The sequence below is a fragment of the Electrona antarctica genome (assembly GCF_951216825.1).
Source record: "Electrona antarctica genome assembly, chromosome: 7".
Lineage (NCBI taxonomy): Eukaryota > Metazoa > Chordata > Actinopteri > Myctophiformes > Myctophidae > Electrona > Electrona antarctica.
The window spans coordinates 10,431,672-10,459,367 of NC_136812.1; the positions used below are offsets into that span (position 1 = coordinate 10,431,672).

At 43.2% G+C, this 27,696-nt stretch overlaps 1 protein-coding gene across 4 annotated transcripts; it reads right to left on the reverse strand.

Moving 5' to 3' along the window:
- Nucleotides 1–842: 842 nt before the first annotated feature.
- LOC306926084 (C2 calcium-dependent domain-containing protein 4C) lies at nucleotides 843–26,465 on the reverse strand. 4 transcript variants are annotated; one of them, XM_079505341.1, is made up of 5 exons: nucleotides 26,315–26,465; nucleotides 23,805–23,876; nucleotides 18,924–19,101; nucleotides 17,199–17,310; nucleotides 843–3,058 (listed from the first exon to the last, which is right to left on the reverse strand). In XM_079505341.1, the coding sequence occupies exon 5, from the start codon at nucleotides 3,003–3,005 to the stop codon at nucleotides 1,737–1,739; it is 1,269 nt and encodes a 422-aa protein (XP_079361467.1). In that variant the 5' UTR covers nucleotides 3,006–3,058; nucleotides 17,199–17,310; nucleotides 18,924–19,101; nucleotides 23,805–23,876; nucleotides 26,315–26,465; the 3' UTR covers nucleotides 843–1,736. The 4 variants fall into 4 exon arrangements, with proteins under 4 accessions (XP_079361467.1, XP_079361468.1, XP_079361469.1 ...); XM_079505342.1 differs by lacking the exon at nucleotides 18,924–19,101; XM_079505343.1 differs by lacking the exons at nucleotides 17,199–17,310; nucleotides 18,924–19,101; nucleotides 23,805–23,876.
- Between the last annotated feature and the right edge of the window lie 1,231 nt (nucleotides 26,466–27,696).

The window sequence follows — 27,696 nt, forward strand, 5'->3', positions numbered from 1 at the left end:
CATGTACTAATAAGTAGATTTGTGTCATGTACTAATAAGTAGACTTGTGTCATGTACTAATAAGTAGACTTGTGTCATGTACTAATAAGTAGACTTGTGTCATGTACTAATAAGTAGACTTGTGTCATGTACTAATAAGTAGACTTGTGTCAGGTACTACTAAGTAGACTTGTGTCAGGTACTACTAAGTAGACTTGTGTCATGTACTACTAAGTAGACTTGTGTCAGGTACTACTAAGTAGACTTGTGTCAGGTACTACTAAGTAGACTTGTGTCAGGTACTACTAAGTAGACTTGTGTCAGGTACTACTAAGTAGACTTGTGTCATGTACTACTAAGTAGACTTGTGTCATGTACTAATAAGTAGACTTGTGTCATGTACTAATAAGTAGACTTGTGTCAGGTACTAATAAGTAGACTCGTGTCATGTACTACTAAGTAGACTTGTGTTCAGGTACTACTAAGTAGACTCGTGTCAGGTACTACTAAGTAGACTTGTGTCATGTACTACTAAGTAGACTTGTGTCATGTACTAATAAGTAGACTTGTGTCATGTACTAATAAGTAGACTTGTGTCATGTACTAATAAGTAGACTTGTGTCATGTACTAATAAGTAGACTTGTGTCATGTACTAATAAGTAGACTTGTGTCATGTACTAATAAGTAGACTTGTGTCATGTACTAATAAGTAGACGTGTGTCATGTACTAATAAGTAGACTTGTGTCATGTACTAATAAGTAGACTTGTGTCATGTACTAATAAGTAGACGTGTGTCATGTACTAATAAGTAGACTTGTGTCAGGTACTAATAAGTAGACTTGTGTCATGTACTAATAAGTAGACTTGTGTCATGTACAAATAAGTAGACTTGTGTCAGGTACTACAGTGAATGTACAACATCACAATATGTGAAGACAATGGATACACATCATGTACAGCAGGGGTAGGCAATACACATCATGTACAGCAGGGGTAGCAACCTTTGGCACCGGTGCCAACACTGGTACAAAGGACTGATCACTGGCATGATGGTGAGAGGATCTTTGGTTTATAAATAAATTAAGTCCCTCACATTTGTATGTAAATTACATCCTGCATGTATAATTATTTCTACATTCATTAAAACTCTGAACTCTGACTCGGGAGGGAGTCTGGGAGACAAATGATCATTATAACAATGTGAAACACATATTTAAAAAGAAGGGAAAAGGTTATATTTGTGGATATTGATATTAATGTTGACTGACTATCTAGAAAATAAAAACATGGCACTTGGCTTCAAAAAGATTGCAGAACCCTGATGTGCACATTATTGGCAATGTAATCTTCATTGACATTTGATCTAAACATTAGGCTGCCTTGGTTAAGGAAGATGGCTGGGAGAAGATGTCCAGAGAAATAATTTAATTTTAAATGTCCTATAAGAGGCTATTATCTCTGCTATACTCAATTGTAAATAAGGGAAGGTTCCAACAACACCTCTACCAACAAAAACCTCCCGTTCACAAATATTCGGAATCTGGTTTTGAATAAGAGCAAGCTAGCACACTTCTCAAACATGCATTTCTTCATTTCTCTTCTATAATTTCTCTCCATTTCATTGACATAATCGTCATGCTTACTGTTCCGAAAGCAAAAGGTGCAATGTTTAATTTACAGAAACCGTGTAAAGCACAATGAATTTCCAATTAGGATCTTTGTCTGGTCACTCTCCGATGCTCACTATTGTGTATTTTAGGGTCCAGACAGAAGCGTTGCCAAGGGCACCTCTCTCTCGCCCAGCAGAGTGTCCCTCTTCAGACTGGTGCCCTTGTTCACTACCTTGATCTTCACCCTCAGGTCCTTCACCTGAACCGAGGTCACCGAGTCGAAGAAGAAGTCCTCGTTGAACACAGGGTTGCGGCTGTTCTTTATGATCATGCTCCTCTGCCTCTGCAGCTTGCCCGGGTTCAGGCACAGGGACACGCAGCAGTTGATGCTCTTGATGTCGAACGGCTTGTCGTAGAGGCTCTCCGCTGCCAGCACGCGGATGCGCAGCCGGGCGGTGCCGGCATCGTAGTCCGTGCTGATGCGCACCGTCCCGCCCTTGTGCAGGTTGATGGTGTGCTCCCGGCGGACGCCGTGGTCCGACGCCCCTCCTCCTCCTCCACTGGCCCCCACGCCGGGCGGATGGAGGCGCCGCGGGACGTTGGGGCTCGGCTCGGCCGAGCTGCACTCGTCGGTGGACAGGGAGCTGTGGCGCGCGAACGTCCGCTTGGCCTTGACCACCTTGGCCTGCGTCCCGTGGGTGTAGAGCTTCAGCATGGAGGCCGTGCGGGAGAGCAGAGGCGAGCTGAACGGAGACGACTCGGCCGAGGAGCAGGTGTCACTCTCCCCGCCGCTGAAATAGCGGTAGGGGTTGCTGTGGGAGGAGCCGCAGTCGGCCGGAGTGAGGTGCGTGCCGACCTCGCCGCTCCCGCCGGGGGTCTTCCTCTTGGAGTTGGGCGAGGTCACGGGACTGGTGAAGTCGCAGTGGAACAGCGACTCCTTGCGCCGGGTGTGGGGGCTTTCCTTCAGCGTGGCGAAGCCGTAGGAGGTCTGGGTCTTTGGGACGTACGGCAGCGACATGGCCTTTTTCGACCCGGGGTCCGCGTTGGTGTCCCCCGCCACCACGTCGTCCGCACTCTCGATCTGGATGATGTGGCGGTTGGCGGCTCTCAGCAGGTTCTTGGTGTCTCCGGCGAGCTTGGCGACCAGGCGCGGGCTGCGTGGGCTGCTTATCTTCCTGTTGCTGCCGATGGTTTGCTCTGAGACGGAGGGTCGCAGCCCCTCTTGGGGTTTCACATCCAGGACGTCCGGCTCCGGGAGGAAGCTCACCAGCTTGGGGGGGATGAAGAAGTCGGGGATCTTGTCGGGTGTGAGGACGTTGCTGTAGGCTGGGGAGCCGCCTTTCTTGTCTCCGTTTTCCCCCGGTCGCAACACACTGGTCTCCACTGACCCACGGAGTTTATCCAGAACCCACATTGTCCCGTCGGGATTGTCCAAGTGGGACTCGTGGTGAGGGATTTAGTGAATTTCTGCAATCAAAAACACAGAGGGGAAGAGTTACTCTCAAGTAATTAACATTCCCTGCCGTTGACGGAGATATCCGTCAGGTCTTTCTTATCAAAATCTTTTTATTAATGTTTTTAACATTTTTTAAACAGAAGCCCAGGGGCAAGCATAAATGTCATTAAGTCACAAGTTATGGGAAAAATGTACAACATAATCGAATAAGAGTATATAGCCTTCAGTAGTTAAGTTTTATCAGTTATACGAAAAATTAGGTCAGGCCGCTTTAAGTGTTGGGACAGTTGGAAAGCAGTCAGAAAATAAATAAATAATAATAATCATGAAAAATGATCGTAGCAGATAAAGTATATTTGTTGTGGTTTGGTGTTAGCCGAAGAATGGGCACGGCACACTATGCAGTTTGTGTAAGTAAGTAGCCTGGCCGAGCCATGAGGCCCATAGGGCAGGAGCCTATACTCCTGTTTCTGTAGCGTGAGGCAGCTTGATGTACAAGTACACCCCCTGGACATGACGCTAGTATGTCGCAAGGACTTACCCCCAAACCCAACCCTTGATGCTGAGTGTCAAGCAGGGAGGCACTGGGTCTTTGGTATGACCCGGCCGTGGATTGAACACCGACCTCCCAGTCTCAGGGCGAACACTCTAACCACAAGGCCACTGAGCTGGTGTATGCTGTGGTAGAATGTCATAAACGGGCCCCAGGTCTTATAGATTTTTTCTCAGAGCCTTTTCTGAGAACCTCAATATCTGAAGTTCGAGACAGGACATTATAGCCAGGGCTCCATCTTATGCCATGCTTTATCCTCAAGTAATAAACATTTTCGTGAATTACGCATTTAGGAGCGTCCACTATGCGTAAACGTTATCTTGCGGCCACACAACCCACTATTCATTTTGCCGACTCCTATATTTGCGGGTGAGGTGTGTCTGTAGGCGTGTTGATGCGCTTTCCCTATTACAATGGAAAGTGCCTCTTCAAACCACCCCTAATGCAAATTCTGTTTAATAAAAGAATGCGCTCCTGACTCTGAGACGGTGAGACCTGAGTTGGAGCTGCCTCGGCTTGAGCCAATAGCCATGTTGCACAACATTCACAGCTCAGAGGTCTCGTTCTGTCTTAATTCTCCACAAATCTCTGTGATTGGAATTTTACTATAATCAGCAGTGTCAATTCCTTGTGCTTATTGTGTTTAATTGTCTAATCAAAGAAGTTATTAGATTTGCACAAGTGAGGCTGTGTTGGAGCTACTGGACACAAAACAACCCGGCCTCTGTATCAAATATAAATAGGCTATATTTCAAGGCAGTGTGTCGCTCTTCCATGGCCATCGGCCATAGTGTAAATCACTGGGCATAATGTTAAATGGATAATGGATCTCTTAAAGGCAATGGCAGGTGGCACGGTGATTGGTTTAATCATTGTAACGCCCCAAACCACACCTATGCATAATGTAAGGGGTAATAGAGGTGTTTTAGGGACTGAGGCTGTGGCACAAGATAACAAATTTTAAGGGGCCACACTCTCACACAATACTAAATCCCCAAATTAAGGAAAAAGGACCCCTGCCGCAAGATGGAGCCCATATCCGTCAGGTCTAATCCAATGCTTCCCCGCCAATGACGGAGATCTATGTTATGTGGCCTTTCCAGTGATAGATTGCGCTCTTCGCCAACGTATACTGCATGGGTCTAGGTTGCCAAGCAACAGATACAACTGGAAATTAACCAGAAGTGGATTGCGTTTTCAAAACAAGCTTTATTCAATGGCCCATAACTAAGGGTTATGGGCCATTGATGTTCCGGGTGAGAGAAGAGAGACGACCACACACAGCATTTCTTTACATCCGGTTTACATCTTTAGTGTCCCGGTGGGCCTTCAAAATAAGGGATTTCACAGAAAAAACACTGGCGGTTTTGGAAGAATTCGTTAATTAATACCTGGCAATGTGTTAAGAGAGATCGAGAGCCTTCAGTGGCTTGGCGGCCATATGAAGATATAGCACGCAGCAGAATACAGTTAATTTAACTCAACACAGAGATAGCAGGTCTGAACGATGGATATACGCTACAATGTTCTGTGAATGAGCAGAGGCATGCTATCTTCTTTTTGTGCGTAATTATTTTGTAGCCAACGTGGTTAGGTATTAAGCCCAAACCACACCAAAGGGTCGGGTCGGGACAATGTTTTTAAGGTCAACCACACCAATGCAACTCCTTTCAACTCAATGAGTTGCATTGATGTGGTTTACCTTAAAAACCGTTTTGTCCCAACTAGGGACGTGCCGATGAGACATTTTGGCCGATATCGATATCCGATATAATTAATTGCTGTTATGGCCGATAACTGATATTACCGATGTCGATATGAACTCATTCTGTATTAAAATAATTATAATAATTTTGTCCATTCTGAAAAATACATGTAACAGGCAAGTCAGATTTAACTTTAATACCTTTATATTTAATATTGTGAGCTTTTAGATCTGTTCAAGCTGTTACTTTGGGCTTGTTTATCAGTAAAGACAGACCGATTAATCGGACCGATTAATTAATCGGTCTGATTGATTAATCGAACCGATGCCGATTCATCTAAAAACAACTCAAATCGGCCGATACCAATGTGTTCGCCGATTATTCTCCCATCACTAGTCCCAACCCGACCCTTTGGTGTGGTTTGGGCTATAACGCAAAATAAGATAGTACAGGCGAGCTTAAAACAATGCTGCTTTTTATGAATTGAACAAGGTGGACCCTCTTGTAAGTGTAATGCTTAATTGGGTCGTCCACTCACAGTTAACAGTCTTTGTATTGAGTTTGTGCTTGAAATGCACTGTAATTCTACAAACTGTAAATAAATATTTCAATCAATCAATCAAATGCTACCTAACAGAAATTATGCAAAGGTTTTTGAGCGGTGCTATAACCACAGATTAAATAGAAGTAGGTTTATAAATAGGAAATTGTTTCAGTAAACCTCTGTATAATGCAGTGGTTCTCAAAATGGGGTCCTTGACCTCCAGGGATCCTTGAAGAGATTCCAGGGGTTCCCAGAGAATTGTGTTAATATTCTGCATGGAAATCACTATTTTATAATTAAGCTATTCAAACATGACCCAATGTGAGCTTGTAGATCTGCTATTTTTGAAACATGAGAATGATGCATTTATTCATTATTATTATTATTATTGTTATTATTATTATTTTACACACAAATCCTCTCTTGGTCCCATGGCACAAAATCTCATGGGATAAATACATTATTGGCATGAAAATGTTTGAGCATTGGTTTAGAGTTAAAAACTGCCTTAGATCTTTCATACAAAAGGTGTGAAAATGTGTTTCAAATTAAAAATAGTCTAGGCTACTTTATCTCCGTCGCGATTGGACGGCATGCTGTTTGTTTAGCATATTAGACAGTTCAAATTATGTTCAAGTGCTGTTACAAAAAGACAAAAAGATATTTCTGCCAGGCAGTAGACTAGGCTAATAGTTCTTTAAATGGACACCTATAATAATAATAGGCGGCACAATCGCCTAACTGAAGAAGAACTTATAAAGTTAGGTCTATCCTATATAAAAAATGCTACCCTATATGAATGCAAATTAAGGGAAGCTGCGCAAAAGTCAATTTCCAAATCAGTTAAAATTAAATATCCACGGCGAAAGGGGCGGGAAAAAAACTGCAAAAAAAGAAAAGTAAAGGAGAAAAAAACATTGTGCAATGAAGACACCTATATAAGGTTTCAGAAAATACTTACAACGTCGACGTTGTATAACTGCGCACTTTCTCCCCTGCTCTCCTCCTCCTCCTGTAACAACAGGTGTTTTGTCCTCGGCTGTCGAGAAGCTCACTGTTCTTTACTGCGCTTCACTCCGCGCGCCCTCAGATGTACTATTGGAGAGCTAGCGCGCGTGTGATGGCTTTTATAGAGTCCCTAGGCTGTGGCGGTGGCGACTGACTGACTGGCGATGTGTGAGGCTGACCAATAAGATCAACTGATCTGGGAACCAGTAAACAACCAGTGTGCAGGCTGAAGATCAGGGCAGGGACTTTATTTTATTTAAAAGATGGTTTAATCAGCACTGTACAATCGGTATAAAGCATTTCTATTCTGTGTCATTATGGATGCTTCAAGTCAGCGCAACAATGATTGCTTTTCACTGGTGGCCACAGCCTATACCATTTATTTGTCATGCCCAAAAACAGCCAGATGTATATCAGATTGAGTTAAAGAGAAAATGCAAAAATAATGTGTTTTTAAATTGTATTAACGGCGCAACTCGCAAAATCAATAGGAGCCGATTGATTGATTGATTGATTGATTGAAATATTTATTAACAGTTTGCAGAATTACAGTACATTTCAAGCACAAACTCAATACAAAGACTGTTAACTGTGAGTGGACAACCCAATTAAGCATTACACTTGTTTACAAGAGGGTCCACCTTGTTCAATTCATCAAAACATTTAGAGACGTACAAATAGACACTTCTATATATAGTCAAAGAACAGAACAGGAATTCATAATAAGGGAGGTAAAAAGGGAAAAGAAACATATACAGTAAGGGGGAAAAGGGGGTGGGCGGTGGGGGGGGGAATTCAGATTTTACGGAGGCCAGTTTCGAATTGCAGCCGTCCGTAGGTGCCCTTTGAGAGCGGTTTTGAAGGAGTCAAGGGATTCGCATGTCTTAATGACTGGTGGCATAGGCGCGAAAAGAATTTAGTCCCTTGTTTGTGCCGAATCTGGGTTGTACATGGTTCGTTGCACTTCCTCTGGTGTTATGGGTGTGGACTTCGTTAACATTAAGGAAGTATCTAGACAGGTACATGGGTATCTTGGTGGTGTATCAAATCTTGTGGACCAGACCCATTGCAAGATGCTGTACTCTGTCGTCGACCCTAAGCCATTCCAGCCATTCCAGCCTACACCCCATATTGCTTCAGCTATAAGGTCTCCCGTTGAGCCTATATTACCATATGTTACCAACCACCACAGAGACTATAGATGGCTCAATTATAGATACCCCTCTGGGCTCTGCATGTGGAAACAAATCAAATAACATATGGTCCAGAGAGAGCCTTTTAGGACCCATTATCTATAGTAAAGTTATTATTTGAGGTATGTCTTATTTCAACTGAACAGAACGTGCAGCTGCTGAGCAGACAATGGAACTGTCTGTATAATCCAATCAATTAACAGGTCCTTTTCTGTTCTTTCTTCAGGCTTTAAAAGGCACAGTGGTTTCCATGGAGACTTTGTGATGGCAACAAATAGATTTGTATCAATCTGCCAAAAAAAAAGAAGGCCTCAGCCCCGTTGATTGATTAGGTACAACAAGTCTCGTTTGTTTCCAATTGGGTTTGATTTGCAGTTAACAGGTGCAAATTAAACAGGAAACATAAAATACATGTTCTGGAATAACATTTACCAAGAATTACCATAGCACCGAATGAGCGTTAAGGCCCTATTGTATTCCTTCAATACCCATGTTCCACGACAATAGGAGAGTTTCTATAGTAGCAACATCAGCGTAAGAAAATGAAGGACATATATAGCATAATATACTGCATGTGTGCAATCGACTATACTGTATGGTGTGTGTGTGTGTGCGCGTGTGCGTGTGCGTGTCTGTGTGTCTGTGTGTCTGTGTGTGTGTGTGTGTGTGTGTGTGTGTGCGAAAGATAAGATGATCCCTTTATTGACCCCCCTGAGGTGCCATAGACAAAATCAGTTAAAACTATCCTCCTATACTCAGGCCCGCGGGAAGTACTTTACACTAGCAGGGGCTGAACGTGTACCTGGGGATGCGCGCGCACAGCGCGCGCTGCAAAAATACGCGTGCACGCGCATCATGCACGCGCATTTTCGCGCATTTTCACGCGCAAACGTGGCCTTTACTTTCCCTCTCCACACGCAAGTTATATATGAACGAACTGACACAGGCAATTAACCAGGATAAGGTGCCAATACTGTGATACAGCATATTTAAATCTCTTTTTTTTTCTCTCTCTCCTGTTCGAGGGGGGGCTGTGCCTGGGGGGAGGGGGTGCTACAGCCCCCTCAGCACCCCTATACTTCCCTCAGCCATGCCTATACTCAAATCCAAATGTGTGTTGTTCATACGCCCATCCATTCCATATACACACATGCAGGCTACACATGTATACTAAGAAGAAGATAAACCTGCCCTTTGACATTCTTCCATAAATATGAAACCGGACTCCTTAAGACTATTAGACTCAACCTGTTCTGACAAGGATATATAGGCCTAGTCTAGGAGTGCTAGTGTAACTGTAGCATGTAAACATTCCCAAGAAAGCAAAGCATTTCAGGAATTAAAAACAAAATTCACTAGTTTGGATCTCGGGCCGAATGACTGATCTATAAGACATGTCAGATATTTCAAGCTCTGCACGTGGGTTGTCTTCAGAGATCAAAACAAAGGTCTTTCTCTGGTGTTATCACATTTGAAAAAATCACACTTGTGTGAAGTGAGGGGCGCCCACTGTATTTATATACCATAGGCTACATGACGTCTTACATTGTCATTTAGTGCCCAACATTAAAGTCCATAGACTTGGCTGGCTCTAAAGTGCGCTCTAAAGTACTCTAAACAAACATTAAATCCATGCTGGTAGAAGTGCTCATTGTAATATCCTCAAAGTCCATAGATTGGCTGGCAAACGATTTACATCATAAGTGCTCTATAGGGCTCCATTTGTCACCGCTAAACCCTTTATCCCTAAACTTATTTGCCTTTTTTTACTATTTTGAAAAACATTTTTGAATAGTTCAACTAGCCAATCTACATTGACACACTGAGCTTGTAGACTGGCCATTTTAACTATTCAAAAATGTTTTGCAAAATAGTAAAATAGACGTTTAGGGATAAGGGGTTTAGCAGTGACGAAAATGGAGCCCCTAGTCTAAACCCATATAGACTTGGCTGCATGCCATATGATGTCATCTTCAAAAGCCATGCATTGCCGTATAGATTACAGGTGAAAGCATGAGCCCTGAACCTCATGACATAACCAGACATACCAGTTACAGTAGGCTATACCGCTACAGTATACTGTATACCAGTGATATGTTTGATACATTTAAGACATGAATGATATAAGAAAAGTGTGCAGCAGCACTGATGCAATGAAGAACCAACAGTAGTAGTTCTGGAATGCTTTCTACACACTGTGCGAAGTTGATTTTATCGATTAACAGCGGGCCGATGCCTGGTGCTGAGCAATATTCTAACACTATAACACAGCTTATATACTACCCTGGTCTTCATGCTGCATGCCAACAGCCTGCTTTACAAGAAGCAAGGATCAATACAGGCTTGTGAACGTCTGCAGCATGAGACAAGGATAGTCTGGGGAAAGGTTAATGTCTCTGCTCTCGGCTAATTAAGGGCTGGATCCTATACGTCTCTGTCTGTCCGTCTAAAAGGGTGAGAAACAAAGGAAATGTCTGTTAAACTGAAGGACCGGCAGAAACAAGTCTGTGTCTGCCTGTGTAGGTGATGTGTATCCTGGGTCACACCGGTGAATTAATCAGTATCACAGAGATCTCCTGTTCCCTCCCGTGGGACAAAGTGAGGTATCAAGGAATAAGCGGTAAAGTGTGGGGCAATTATATGTGAGAGGGGAAAGCAGCAGAGGAGTCAAGCCACAGTTGCGTGTCCCTCCATTTATGTTATTCTCTATAGTGTCCTTCAGTCCTCTAGCTGTGTGCGATTATCCGCTCTCACCCTACTGGCAGTGGCCCCCTGGGGACGACAGGAAGAGACCAGGGGCCGTCTGACTGAACAGGAACAAGAACAAAAAGATCAGCAGGTGAGCCAGCATGCCTCGAGGTTCAGACACACTTGCATGCGAGTGTGACAGTGTGTGTGTGTGTGTGTGTGTGTGAGAGTGTGTGAGTGAGTGAGAGAGAGAGTAAAGTTGAGTTTCCTCTCACCCTAGACAGATAGTCACGTGGTGGAGAACAAAAGATCGACTTCCTGGACGTCACACAGCCCATTTTTACCCCTTTTCCCTTATTGTTGTCAGCCATCTCTCTTCTTCCTGCCAACTGACTTCGTCCAACCCTCCCTGGCCATCCATGGTTGCCATGGTGAAATCTCATATCCTGACATATGGATTGGACCACCCACCCCTCCCTAGACCACCACCACCACCACCACCACACACCCCTTGCTTTCACCTCTCTTCACCTTTCAAGTCTGTGACAGTTCATCTATTCTGGTTTATTGGGTGGAATGGACTGACACATCACCACTTTCAGTTCTCATGGCACCAGGAACACAACGCACCACCTGCTGAAGGTCACTACAATTGGGCCGAGGGCTCTGACTCAGCATCAATACCACATGTCTCCTCGCTGCCAGGAGTTGACACAAGGCACGACGTCATGGCCATGAATGACCCAAGAGTCACACAGGTAAGGTACGGTCATTTTATTTATAAAGCGCCTTTTGAAACAATTGTTACAAGGTGCTGTACAATAAAATAATAGAATAAAACAAGAACACATTGTCAAAAATAAAGCAGCAATAAAATAAGAAACAGAGCAACAAAAGCAGTACATAGCAATAGATACAAACAGAACAACAGTACATACAGTAGAAATCACCAGAACATAGAAATAATCACTATAGCAAACCAAAATATTTACGATACAGATGAGTTATCCCATTTTGGGCGGGAACCCCTTTTGGTGTTAGCATTATGTTGTGCTTTAGCTATTGAAAAATAGCAGATCTACAAGCTCATAGCGCGCCACCGAGTGGCGCGCTACGAGCTTGTAGGTCTGCTATTTTTGAAAAATCGAAGAACGACTGACATAGAAACAGCTTTTTCAGAAAACTGTCAGGATGTAGAAGACATTTTTAGAATCTGATCTCAGGTCAGAATGAGTTTTTAGCAGCTTTTTCACAGGCACAGTGTTCTACAGTGAAATAGTGGTGGGACAAAGCAGCACACTATGTCTTACCTTTAGCTCACAGCTAGTGGTTACGCTAATTAATGCCTCCGTGGGTTAATACAGGGAGCATAACGATGTAAACAGATGTGAAACCCTGCAAATCATAATATTAACACTGAGAGTTTTCACTCACTATGTATACACACTGCTGTCAAAGCCCACTTCAATCCCTTTGCAGTGGCAGACTGGCAGGGGATAAATTGAGTATGGCAGTATAGTGAGTGACTACTGCAATTTCTTTCTAAATGGAAAGGTTTCAGAAAGGTTTTCCAGCACTTTGAGCAGCTGTCTTGGAAACGGAAGGTTCCCGATTGGAACCCTCACTCCTCCTGACTGCGAATCAGTGTCCTTTTTTGAGCTGGACACTGAACCCCGTCATCGCCATGATGGCTTGTGGTGGATATTTTTGTAAAAATTTAATTTTTGCCACGGACATACAAAATGAGTTGACAATAATATTACCAGAAACAAAGAGATAGCCATGAGTGACCAGGCAGAACAGTTATGAAATGACAGGTCCATTTGGTTACAATTGAACACTCTCAGGCCCCTTTTCCACCAAAATAACTTTGGTTCTAGAACTGGTTCCGTTCCAGATTCTTGGAACCTTGGTGCTTTTACGGAACTGGTTTTGGTTCCAGTTGCGAACCAACTTTCAGGGTTCTGAACCAATTAATTTGCAGTGGAAACACTCTGAACTGGTTCAATATTATTAGGTGGGGGGAAAAAATAACTGAACCGGTTCAACCCCCTTGGAAAAGGAGCCTCAGAATTACAGAGTCGTTGTAAATCATTGTCATACACATTCCGAAGAAAACCTGGAGACTAGACATTCAGTAATTGGGTCTTATGCCAAGTCTTTGCCACGGACACATCACCCTGGGCAAGACCTATGCTGTAAAGACAATCATTTGTTTGGGCGGAAGTTGCGGGATTTTAGCGGAAGTATCGCCCAAGGAAATTACGTTGATGCTTTACAAATCAGTTTACATTCTCCGCGAATGAAACAAGTGTTGCGATTGGTCGGGAAAATATCGTATCCGGGGGAAATACATCTGACGGCTTCTCTGCCTTACGTTGTGACCAGGCTTTTCTTTTTGCAGATAAGTAAGTGACAACCCCTGCCATAACTGCTCCCAATGAGAAGGTCGAAGTCGTACGATTAGTCACACACGTTGCCGCAGTGAAATTTGTTCTCTGCATTTGACCCATCTCTTGGGAGCGGTGAGCCGCAGCGTGCGCCGTGCTCGGGAATCATTAGTTGATTTGACACCCAATCCAACCCATTGATGCCGAGTGCCAAGCAGGGAGGCATTGGGGCCCATTTTTACAGTCTTTGGTATGACCCGGCCCGGGGATCGAACCCCCGACCTCCCAGTTTCAGGGCGGACACACTAACCACAAGGCCACTGTCTGGTGAAGGTTGGTGCTTTGCCAGGTTTCCTCTGCCATTGTGGGTGAATAATATAAAGTGCATATAAAGCACCATTTATTTACCAATGACTAATTTGTTGTTAAGCACTGAAGCAATTACTACAAAGGATTACATTGTGTTTGTATGTGATGTATACACTTGATTCTTATTCTGACATTCATTGCAATCTCAACTCGCAATCACATAATAGCAGCGCTGCCTTTCAGAAACCTTCCGTAATTTGAGGCGTGTGACGAGGAGGAGAAACACAATTTAACAAGAATCAGGAGTATTATACATACATAATGAAGTATAAATCAGTCTTTGAAATCTGTGGTCAGACCTCTGGACTTGGATTGGCAGAGGCCTACAACATGCCACATACAGGCAGTGTTGATTTTGTCCACTATAATTATGAAAAATGTTCGACTAGCTTTTTTCACTGACGAAAACTAAATACAAAGTAAGCTATGAACTAAGACTAAATATATTGCCACTTTCGTCAACAAATAAAAACCAGACTAAAATGTTAGGGAGGAGCCGAGGGACTGGTGGAGAAGAGATCCATTAGAATTAAAGTTGATTGCGCTCGGATGTTGCCCTCTGAAAATAGCAGATCTACAAGCTCACAACGCGCTGCAACGCGTCGTGAGCTTGTAGATCGGCTATTTCCAGCATGCAACCAACTGTAAAATCTGCCATCACAGCCCACCAAAATTCATTTTAGTCGACTCAAATCTTACCATATTTAGTCGACAAAAACCTGACTAATGATAAAACCTTTCAGATGACTAAAGCTAAAATTACATTTTAGTCAAAAGATTATGGCTAAAACTAAGTCAACATTTGCTATCAAGATCAACAGTGCATACAGCGGAGCTGGAGCAGGTCAGCAACAGCAGGCAACAGGAGGGACATTTGGTGAATAGGAGAGCTTATCTTTGGGACGTTAACACAAGCGTGATGATGACCTATAGGAGCTCAGGGGAGTCGAAGCTAAGGGCTGTGGAAATGAAATTTGAGAGAGGCTGAGAGCAAGGAGAATTACTGTGATCATCATGATTACTGTTGCTGCTGCTGCTGCCATCTCTGCAGAGTGCACTCATGTGACTGTCAACACAGCGATGGACTAGAAACACCATGCTTATATAGTGTGTACAGTATATAATACAGCATATACAGTACACTGTACAGTATATCACCGTTTCCCAAACAAGTGGGTCCCATTTGTGGGTCACAGACCAATTCTTATGGGTCACACGACACGAGTAAAAATCCCACTTTCTTTTCCTACAGTACATTTAAAATACATTGTCGCTTTCGGGAGGAAACCAACTATGACTAACTTTCATTAATCAATGCTATTGAACACACACACACACACACACACACACACACACACACACACACACACACACACACACACACACACACACACACACACACACACACACACACACACACACACACACACACACACACACACACACACACACACACACACACACACACACACACACACACACACACACACACACACACTAGCTGAACAACTTAAGCTTGGTTCCCCAAGTTGGCACGGCTGAGGGAAGTAGGGGTGCTGGGGGGGCTGTAGCACCCCCTCCCCCCAGGCACAGCCCCCCCCCTCGAACAGGAGGGGAAGAAAAAAAAAAGATAAATAAATATGCTGTATCACAGTATTGGCACCTTATCCTGGTGAATTGCCTGTGTCAGTTCGTTCATATAACTTGCGTGTGGAGAGGGAAAGTAAAGGCCACGTTTGCGAGTGAAAATGCGCTAAAATGCGCGTGCATGATGCGCGTGCACGCGCATTTTTGCGGCGCGCGCTTAGCGCGCGCACCCCCTACTAGACGCTCAGCCCCTGCGAGTGTAAAGTACTTCCCGCGGGCCTGCAAGTTGGTACGGCCAGAATGAACAGAACCAGAGGCTGATGTAACAAAAGTGTCAAGTTTATTCAAATAAAGTAATGTAATTCACAGCAAACTAAATCCAAACCATATAGGCCCAGTAAGTGCATGTCCTCAACACCACTATGGCCGAACAAATGTGACAAAACCCAGTCTCAAATGATGCGCAGCCTGCGTAGCTAGTTCAGGCAGTGCATGTTAATCTCAGGAAAGGACATGGAAGCTCTGGAAATACAGAGGATAAATATTAGGCCAACAGAGTTGACCAATTAACAACTGTCACAAATAGAGGGTATGCGCGTGACATCATCGTACCTGGAAGTTATGCGGGAACGCCCACTGAGTGGCTAAAAAATACTTTCTGGCCTTGACAGCCCATTCATCCAAACAGAAAAGTCCTGTCTGATTTTATTAAACAATGTTAAACTCACCAACATTGCAGCTGAACGAAAAGCTTGAATTATCCTCTTTTTATCTGCAAAGTTTTAAGTTTTTCTAAGTGTCAGAGTTTGGAAGTGCTCGTTTTCAATAACACAACATTTTGCTGCCTCCTGCATTATGTGACATTTAGAAACAGGATAGAAGAATATGGGAATGCAATTTATTATGAATATTATTATATATGAATAATAATAAAATGATCAGCTTAAATACTAAAATAGACATGATAGACATAAATAGGCCAAGCATGTACAGTAGGCCTAGGCACTGGCTGTGAATAAGGTATATATAAAGTGATGCAAAGTGTCATGAATGGCGGACTCATATCTTCAAAGTGCTGTCCCATTCCTTTCACAACAATTTGGAGCCCTTGCAGCCTCTCACCCTCAAGCACTTACAGCTGACGTCACTAAAGTCAATGAGGGTTCAGGGCTCAGGGCTTGAGGGAGGCAATTGGGATTGGGCCTCAGTCTAGATGAGGGGGGCGTGTCCTGATGGGAAAATCATGCATGTGCATACTCTCTATTCAAAAACCCACCCGTTCACTCCCTTACCCTTATACTGATTCCGGCAGCGTCCCAGCTCCGGAGCTCCCCTTCACAAAATATCACACCTGCCAAACTCTGTAAATGGAAACTCTGAAAATGACACCAATTAAAATATATCCCTATATAAACAAAATTAATGATCAAAGCATCAACATTAGTTTGAGTACTAGGCTGTACACCTCATGCCTCCAGCCAGGTCCCCAACAAACACTCAAGTCAGGCTTCTGGCCAAACATGAGTCCTCAAACCTGGTCACCCCTTTTCTTACAGGGGCAGTACTATACTGTACATGTGAGAAAACTACAGTAGACAACATAGAGGGTATGTGCCATGACTGCCATCATACCCGGAAGTTATGCAGGAACGCCTGGCAAAAAAGGACTTTCTGGCCTTGACAGCCCATACAGGCCGAAAGGGGCAGCGGTGGCCGAACGGTTTGCGGAGCGGTCTTGTTATCGGAAGGTCGCCAGTTCGTATCCCCGGACCGGCACGTTAAAATTACCACCGCTGAAGTGCCCTTGAGCAAGGCATTGAACCCCTACCATGAAATGTTCTATGAGCAGGGTCTGGCTGTAAACAAGTTCGTCGAGCTTAGTCCATTCACCCTGGGTAAACAAAGAACTTTGCTTTGCTTTACATCCAAACAGAAAAGTCCTGACTGATTGTATTAAACAACATTAAACTCACTTTGCCACTGTATTTGCCACTCACTTCATGCATGCCCATTATGTGCATACCCGCTATAGGAAATCAAAAAACCATACAGAACCTCTACAAGTGGGTTCTATTGGAAGCATGTGCACAAGAGAACATACTGTTACAATTACATGGTGGGGGTTGCACGTGTTGTGTAGTACAGTAGCTCTCATTCAAGCTGTCCATGAATGAACCCCTGGGAGACAGTTGATGGTGTTGATAGCAGAATCAGAGACATATGGGCTGAGGAAACAGGAAAGCACAGGTAAAAAAACAGCTGTCAGAATCAATCTGGGCCTGCACTGACATCTAATGCCAAAGCCATAACCGTGAAAGTATTTTAAATGCTGTTAATTATTTTTTGTTATCACATTTTTATCATCAAAAACATATCTATAGACATTCATTGTAGTGCAGTCTCTACAGTGGAAAACAAGATCATAGAATTTATAAAGGTAATCGAATGAAATGATATTTAATGCAACAGTAATAATGCAACACATTGCCATTGAGTCAATGCCTGGGCTTAGCATACAATGAATTACTCATAAGTACCGTAATATGGTAGGCTAGTAAGGCTACATACATACATATAGATACCTCACATTTATTTTATTATTATTTTTGTGCTGTTAATTATTTATTGTGTGGTCACTCACACTCTGTTATAGAATTTCTGTGACAATTAAGAGGCAAGCTTTTGCTGCCCCCTGGAGGTGAAGAAGACAAACTAGACACTATAATTAGGCTGATTTAGGGCCTCTCTAACCAACTGATTGTTTTAAAAAATATCATCAGCAGAGATAGTCTGTCTCTCTCTCTGGTGTGAGGTGACACTGACACAAACCGATCAGTATGATGGCAAACAACTAGATAAATGGAGCCCAGGTTTTCTTCAACTTGGGAACTTTATTGGGACGGTGGGCCCATTATATTAGGACGGTTTTATTCTTTAACCCTGTAACACCCGGATGAATTTCTACTTGCAAACAAGAGATTCAAACCTTACTACTTTTTACTACTAGGACTTATCAGAGGAAATGTAAAAAAACAAAACAAAAAAAAAACGTTTTGCTGCAAATGTTATGCACATTTATAATAATTATTAAAATCATAATAATAAATTAATAATTTACATTTGGGGGATATCTTTCACAATAATAAATAAAACATGTTCTAGACATTCTAATGATCACAAAAAACATATTAGTTATTTTACTTACTTTTATTAGGGTTAAAGGTCAAAGGTCATAGGTTTAACATTGTTCAAAATTGTCCAGAGATTTTTAATTTGTGTGAATTTCAGCCTCTGTGGGGGGTATTTATATGCAAATATCATGACCAATGGCATTGCAATGAACATCAATGATGATGTTTAGGTGAAAAACAGAAAATAAATAAATAATGAATGAATTCAAATATGTTGTGTTACAGGGTTAAGAAGGAAACGTCAGGAATGGGTAGAACTGTTCAAATGAGGAGAGCGTCAATCTACCAGCCAATTTAGCGGGGTGATTATAACACATCAAAAGTTTTCCTCCCTTTCAAAATGAAATATTCCTACGGTATTTTATACTTTGCCATACATCGTACATGGCTGTTGGCCTGACAAGCGATTGTGTTACCAACCCAAAAAGCAGAACTCAAAACCCAGAATAAACATTCAATCAGTGGCAGCCTGTCAGGGAGGCAGATGTTTGACCTGGAGACATGTGGCGAAAAATAAAACTTCTGGGAACTCAGATTAGGAGACATGTGGTTGAGTTGGAACAAACAAGTAGCAAACAAAACTGAGTAGGCCTATCAATACTCACTGGCAACTCAAAACAAGAGTGAAGAAAGTCATTTTAGCTGACCTTGATGCGAACCCCAGGTGTGCAGGTGTAGCCTGGCTAATAAGCCAGACTCAAATCACACTGTCGTGTGGCAGGCAATTTGTTTTTTGCCAACGGCTGATTCGGTCTGACTTATTAGCCAGGCTAGTGCAGGTGTGCAGGGCAGGCAGCTCCACCTCCACTCAGACAGACGACATGCCTGGCACACACAACGACACAAGACTTGAAGACAGACACATCAGTGGCATGCAGACATTTAGAGGGGCAGGTGCTCAAGTGAAAAAAGGGCACAGATTTATAGATTTTGGGGCATAAATAATATATTAGAAGCTTTTTATCAAGAATTGATCAATGTCATCATGGTCCACATACTGTACAGTGTTCACTGTAAAAATAAAAATAAACATTTTTTCTTTTTCTTTTTGAGTGGTGTAAACCACTCCTACAACTGGCTTTGTTAGTTTACGTGTCTGTCTGTATGTCTGTTCGCAAAAAATGAGCATGGTTGCTACGGTCACCCAGTTCACCCGGGTGTGATTTCATTACGTCAGACCACAGCTGATCAGGCTATATAAGACCTTACACCACTCAGTTCACACGGGTGTGATTTTTTTTTCAAAAGGGCACATTTGTCCAGAGGGAAAAGGGCATGGGGTGCTCTAGCACCCCTTAGTGTCTATCTGTGCACGCCACTGAGACACATACTGTATATAGAGGGAATAAAACACACTTGGGTTAACAGACAATCAGGATTAACACAGATTATACAACAGGTCGTTTCGAGATTGGTTGAAACAGCCTTCTAGCCGTGCTTCAAACCAGCATCATGGAACGGCTAATCAAAACAAAGAATTCAGCTGCTCTGTTCTCCCAGAGCACAGCATGGTCGGTGGCTATATATATGCTAGTTAGTTTCTTGGGAAATTTCTGGTCGTAGTGGCTACATCTGTCATTTAAAAAATATGTTTTTTCAGCGATTTTCTTAGTTTTAAGGGTAACTGTTGTATATTTGCAATATTACACTCGAGGGGGTGGTTTAAAGGTATATTCAGTGATTTCACTTAATTCAAATATCACTTATTGAGTGGTGTAAACCACTCCTACACCTGGCTTTGTTTGTGCAGAAAAAATGAGCATGGTTGCCATGTTCACCCTGTTCACCCGGGTGTGATTTCATTACGTCAGACATGATTTTTTTTTCTTATGTTTTGGATAATCCTCCCTACTATAAAGTGTGCTGACCATATAAGGACCCCAGGAGTCCAGTGAGCCCCTGGGGTCAAAAAACCCTAGTTTCGGTTTGGGCTTTGGGTGGCAAAGCCTTCATCCAATCAGGATGAGAGGGGCCTTCCTCCAATCATGATCGAGTGGGGCGGGCCTTGGTGCACGTGCTGTTGGTCTGTTGTACTTCCCCACTGTAGAGCGTGTGCATGTGCACATTTTGTTACCGGGGTGGACCAGGGTTTTTTCCAAATCACCCAAATCACTGAATGCTCCTTTAACGTCATTAATGCCCTTCTGCGTTGCTTTCGGAACCGCAACCCCTCTCGTGTAATATTGCTTAAGTGTGCACAGTAGCCTAGCTTACATGTAGCACTAATGAGACGAGAAAACACCTGTTGGCATATCGAGCTTCAGAAACCAAACCACTTCTCCACTGAATTCAATGGACGCAGCAGCGCCATGCCCCTTACTGTTATATTAGTTTATTTGAATGGTGTGCACTTTCTTGATCTCTCTTCTACACTACAATCCTCCCAAGAGAACCACTAAACAGTTGAAATGTTTGTTTGTTTTTAAGATATTTTTGGGGCTTTGTACATTGCGACCACAGGTCGCATTTACTATGAAAACGTAGATTCCGTCAGTCAGTCAGTTAGTTAGTCAACCCCAGGCGACATCACGTGACATCATCAGATGGAGATCCCTGATGTCATCAATATTAAGCCCAAATATAGAGATGCCTGATGTCATCAATATTGGCCAGAAACTCTACATCTGACCTCAAACCTCAAACCCTTAGATCTCCATACGAAGCTGACCTGTTCTGACATTCTATATGTTGATCCTTCATCTTCGATGTCTCCCTTTTGGCCCTACCTGGGCCCTCATCAAACCCTGTACACTCAAGACACTGCCCCCGCTGCCACCCTTAGATCTCCATATATGGAGCTGACCTGTTCTGACATTCCATATGTTGATATGACCTCATCAAACCCTGTACACTCAAGACCGCTCCATATATGGCCAGTACAGAATTCATTCCATATGTTGATCTGACCCCCCATTCCAAAGTGCCAGCGCTCCCCCAGCAGTCTGCCCGCACCTGGGCGGATGCGCGCACGCGACCTCGCTCTCAGGCGTCTTACTGGTAATATTACATTTACTATTTTCCAAAAGTAACAAGTTAATATTTTCACGAGCCTTGGTGGAACCAAGTGTTTATTTATAATGGTAGACTGGGTTGGGATGGAGTTGCTTTGCAGGCTGCTGACCCGCCCGGTAGATCTAGACTCTAGAGCGGATACGGAAATGATGCGCACTTGTCAGGTTTATAATGTCATCTTATATACCTTCTAACTTCAGCAAAACAGATCTGTGGCCGTTTGCTATATTGCCATATATGGAGCCACCAGCACAAGTGCCAACTTGCGTCACAAAGCATGGCCTGGTGGCAATAAAAGGTATGGTTGCATCACTACTTGGTCATCAGTTGATAAAAGCGTACAATAAAGAGAGTCTTATACTCTGTGTTAGGCCTACACTGGATATTGGATATGTCTGAGGCCGACGAACCGGACAAATTGGAGACAGACAAACAGGACAATGTAGATGAACAGGACGGTACTGAGGCCGGTAAACAACAGGACACGGCCGATGAACGGGATAAGCCACAGGCAGATGAACTGGACAATGCTGCTGAGGCAGAGAAACAAGAGGACAAAGCTGAGGCTGATACGTTGGAAAAGGCAGAGGCCAATGAACTGGATCAGCCAGAGGCCGACAAACAGGACAAGGCTGGAGAACAAGATACGTCTAAGGCTGAAGAAGGGTCTGATGAGCACAAGGATGATAAACAGGCAGAGGCCAAGAAACAGGAGAAGGCTGACAACTTGAAGGGTGAGAAACATGGCAAGCCCAAGTCCGATAAACCGGACAAATCAAAGGCAGATAAACCGGATAAATCAAAGGGTGATAAACACGACAAGTCAAAGGATAAGGATAAGGATAAAAAGTCCAAGCCCGAAAAGCACAAGTCTTCTAAAGGGGACAAGGCAGAGGCCGATGAACACGATAAGTCCAAGTCCAAATCCAAGGGAAAGGGAAAGTCCAAAGGTAAACGGGACAAGGCGGAGGTCGACCCGGACCTCGCCATTGCCCTTCTAGGCAAGAAATCCAAGGCTGCCAAAGAGCTCGAGGCCCAAGAACAAGAAAGGCTAGCGCTCATTGAACGGGAGAAGATGGAAGCCCTTGAACGGGAGGCCCTCGAACGGGAGGCCCTCGAACGCGAGGCCATTGAGGCCTATGAACAGGACAAACTGTATTCACAGGATATGTTCAATCCCAACAAACAGGTGGTCTGCTGTCAGGACACAGCGTGTCCATGTCGCAGATGGAATCCTGTGTGATGAAAAGCTATCCACTCTGTTCTTACAGAGTCGATAGCCACTGTTTTCTCCAGCATTAAGGGCCAGACTTTAGATTGTCTTTCTGGCCTGTCACATCTCGGTGTGTCCATTTATTGTCATAGCTATGTTCGTGTAGATGTCTCTGCCCCATACAGGAGGTATTGCTTCGACTAGCCAATGAACAAACCTAAATCAGTGGCTATTACTCCTTCAAGCACACTGCAAACATTTTCCTTTACTTTTTGATGGGTGCTAGCCCCCCCAATGCACGGCTTTCCGAAATTACGTCAAATTACGTCTATGGACTTTTGTTTGTTAAGAGCGTAATTATAAAATCCTCATTGCCTGCCAAGTCTATGGATTTAATGTTTGTTTAGGGTAGTACATTTACAACGTACAATGTTATCTCATTGATATAAATACATCTCAAATACATTTGAGTTTGAAAGTTATTTGAATCTGTTAACACAGAGGCATTGTCTGGTTTTATTTACATATTGTGTACTTGTATTGTGTCTTTTACTCAATGTAACTGTTATTTGTGCCTGTTTTAACACATGCAGTTTGGTTTTAGTTATATATTATATATTTATATATTTTATTTATTTACATTATATAGATAGTGTAGTCAATCTTTTTGAGGCACGCTAGCCCCTCCTGTGCCCAGCTTTGTGTGTGTGTGTGTGTGTACCCCATAACGATGATTTGATTGGCTGAGCACGAAATGTCATGTATAAGAGCACCCCTCACTTCACATGAGTGTGATTTTTTTAACTTAAATTCTGAAAATCGTTCCCACCTTAAAATACTGTAACATAATAGTGCCTGCCACAACACGACCCGCCGCAGCGTAACGCGTCTGTGTCGCAGTGCGATGCGAGTAGCCTTAGTTATCATAGCTTAGTTTTCATTTAGTTTGACAGTGAAGAGGTAGTCAAACATTTTTTGTCACAGTTTTAGTCAACGAAATCAACACAGGTGTGCACCAGATGTCTACTGACATGGTGATCCACATCTTTTCCTCTAGCACAGAATAGGCTTTTAGACTCGTTGAATGGTGTGCAGAAGAAACCCAATAGAATTTCCACGAAGAACATGCCATACCGTTAAAATAAATATAGCTGCTAAAATAAATATAGCTGCAAGCAGCTATAACAGTTAAATGTGTAAATACACACTCAAAAACCCATTTCTCACCATAGTCCTACTTTTGAAATAAGACTGCGTTCTTCTAACCACTGCCTGCGAAAGGTTAAATGAGAAGTATACTCACCATTTGAAAACTCAATGTCTGTTGTAACCGTGTCAATCTCTCAGAGCTGCACACTTTTACCTCTGATGACACCTGCAAAGACACCTTAATTTTGTAGTGAAGTTGCGAGCTTTAATTATTTTCATATGCAAATACAGGGATGTTGTGATTGGGATTATGGAAAAGTTCCAAAGTGACCTTTTGGTGAATGGTTGATGCAGCATGTTGTTGACAGGTTAAATTAGTTTTGATGAATGGTTGATGCAGCATGTTGTTGACAGGTTAAATTAGTTTTGGTGAATGGTTGATGCAGCATGTTGTTGACAGGTTAAATTAGTTTTGGTGAATGGTTGATGCAGCATGTTGTTGACAGGTTAAATTAGTTTTGGTGAATGGTTGATACAGCATGTTGTTGACATTGTGAGCTTGTACTGTAGATCGCGACCCCTCGGGGGGGGGGGGGGGGGGGGGGTCCCCAAATTATTTTCAAAGAAAAAAAAAGTTCTCTTTTTTTTTGCAACTGAATGGCTGAAAAATGGAAATGAAGAGTTTACATAGTACACATAGTACATGCATACACCTTCCATAATGATTATATCTGGTTTCAGTATTTATTTATGGTGTATTGTCTCTATTATTAAGGTTATTGTAGCAGTCAATTTATATTGGGGGTAGGGAGGGGGCGGGGCAGGGGTCCCGAGACATTGCCAAAGCATTTCCGGGGGTCCCCGGCCAAAAGCGTTGAGAACCCCTGCTGTAGATCAGTGAGTGGTTAGGGTTAAAGGAGAATTCCATGCTAGAAGGCTTTTTTACCTTTCTTACCTTTCTTTGTAGTCGTTACGTCCCCACCAGAGGTCCAGGTGTTTTTGTGCAAAAACTCCTTATTGGCTATTTCCCCTACCATAAGCCCTCAATGAATTGCATTGAATTGAATGGGGCTATGGGGTGTTGTGCTAATTCGCTTATTTCCATCGAAATAAGTAGTAAAGTGTGCCGCTTGGGATATTATTTACATTATGAAGAGAGGATATACAAATAAATAATAATTTTGAGCGATGGAAATAAGCAAATTAGCACAACACCCCATAGCCCCATTCAATTCCCATTAAATGCAATGCAATTCATTTAGGGTATATTGGAAATAGCCAATAAGGAGCTTTTGCACAAAATAACACCTGGACCACTTTGGTGGGGACGTAACAACTACAAAGAAAGGTAAGAAAGCCTTTTAGTATGGAATTCTCCTTTAACCTTTTCAGGCTGTGACCCCCAAAATAGTCATATTTGAACTGGACATATTGGACCCTCCCACCCTGACAAGCACTTGGAATGAGGAATGACTTTTAGTTTGACTCTGTTCCACAGGTGCATATTGTGAAAATAGAAGATCTACGTAAGGTCACAACGCCTATAGCGAAGTGTTGTGAGCTATTTTCGCTTGTAGAGCTACAAAAGAAAATAGCATATGTCTCGATTTATAAGCTTTCGAGCTTGTATATCGGCAAATATATAAAATGTAGTCTAGAGTGAAAACGGGATGGGGCCTAGTATAGTATTTAGAGCCTTGGAGAACTCCGGTCAACTAGGTTTAAGTGGTTTAATGCTGTTTTTCTAAAGATGGTGTGACAGGGAATTACTAAAGTAAAGTAAAGGGAGTCTAGGACATGGCTGGACATGTGACCCACACAAGGCAAGGCAAATATTTGAATTTCTCATTTCATGCAAAATGGCAATTCAAAGTGCCTCAAGTGCCCTGTAAGACCAAAGGAGCATTTGGATGGATAGATAGTCTATAGATCCTATCTATCCTTAAATGACCTTTTGGTCATTTAAGGATTCTTTGTGCCATGAGCAATGGTGGCATCAAAGAGACATTGAGATGGATGCATTTTCACGTACAATGACAGGCAGAAAATATTAGGTGGGTTCAACTTTTCGCCAGTCATTCTCTGTGATCCAGGCCCCCCTACTCTCTCCCCCTTTACTCCAAAAATAATTTGGGGTTATTTGGACCAGACCCCCAAAAACCTTTCTGCAGTGAACAATGACTGCACAAGCAGAGTGCGCAAGTACTGCGATCGGCTGTGTGTGTGTGTGTGTGTGTGTGTGTGTGTGTGTGTGTGTGTGTGTGTCCTGAGCATGACGTTAAACTGCTCCGTTGTAACTACGATCGTTAATGTAGTGGGTGCAGATTTAAGATGCATTTGCAACCTCTGTGGACTGTGTGCTTCAACACCATTGCAAGCTTGCATACAACAAGGCACTGCTTGTAGCGGACCCAGCTGGCCATAAAAGGGTGAAGCCGACTGATGAGTTTGAAAGGTTTTATTCAGATCTCAACATGGAAACTACAAAGATAAAGCCATACAATACACACATCAATGCATAAATCAATAATCCATATTCAAACACTTATCAAATGGCACCATAATATAATACACTTAGCTTACATAAACATCTTACATAGCTATTAGAAAAATACATAAACCACAACAAGTCCAACAGTGCAAGCAGAAAGATCACAAATGTACCTTGTCCCCCTTCCAGCTGGGTGCTAAAACCTTCTGAAGCTCTGATCTTTCCATGTTTGATGCCTTGTCCATCCCTTCCTTATTCGTCCGTGACCATGGTACATATCAAACAAACATTTGTGCAACCTCCATCAGCTCCATGCTGCCTTGTTCTGTCCTTCATTGAATCTGAGGCAGTCAGGTAGGGTTCAGGTTTAAACCCCTGCCACAGCTGAGCTTGATTCAATCAAGAGATTACCCACAGCTGGTACACAAGTGTGTCAAAATAAAGGACTTCCTGTCTGCACATTAAACACCATGAATATTACACATACAAAATAAAGGTATGAAGTGTGGGTCTGTTACACTGCTCACCGATGGAGTATACCAACAGCTGGTGCTGCTTGGGGGACCTTCCCATGAGCAGCTACCGGGAAGAGAGGCGTTGGACCTGGCCTTCTAGCGGTGTGTCCGTCTGCTGTCGGAACAACAGTGGGTGGATTTTGGGTCCATGGGATCAGCCACGCTACCGGTAACGATATGACACCGGGCGGCAATGCGGGAGTGGACTGGGAAATTGTTTCCTCTGGTGGTCCAGCCTGTGACATGCCCGCAGACTGGTTGTTGGTGGGGGTTTCGAACTTAGGATGCCTGCCTACACTACTTGTGCCCATGGAATGCTGGATGACATGGCATTCTTGTTGTATCATATTCCTTGATTTTGTGGATGTAACATTGCTGCACCTGAACTATTTATGTCCTTGTATGCAATTTCCTCTGTGTGGACATAAATAAATTGTTAAAATGTGTGTGTGTGTGTGTGTGTGTGTGTGTGTGTGTGTGTGTGCGTGCGTGCGTGCGTGTGTGCGTGCGCTTGTGCGCACGGCCTCTCTTGCCCAATCAGGGACCAGCATCATGTTTAGGTCACCAACAATGGTGCTCTCTTATTGGCTGTTGATGGTGACACAACATATCATAATATATCAGTTTTGTTTTGGAAGGCCAGTGGTGAGCGCACCTCGTGCACAAGTAGGCCCATTTAGAGGGGCAGGTGCTCAAGTGAAAAAAGGCGCGTGCAGCGCGTGGAACCGGCCGGTTGCCTTAATAGTGTGAGATTTATAGATTTTGGGGCATAAATAATATATTAGAAACTTTTTATCAAGAATTGGTCCATGAATTGGACCATGGTCTACAGTGTAGACCATGGTGACAAAAAAACCACACATTTATTTTTGGTACAGTGTACACTGTACAGTGTGTAGACTCTACACACTGTACAGTGTACACTGTTTTTTTTCTTCAAAAGGGCACATTTGTCCAGAGGGAAAAGGGCTGCTAGGGGTGCTCTAGCACCCCCTAGTGTCTATCTGTGCACGCCACTGAGTAGGCCGTACATGGCCTAC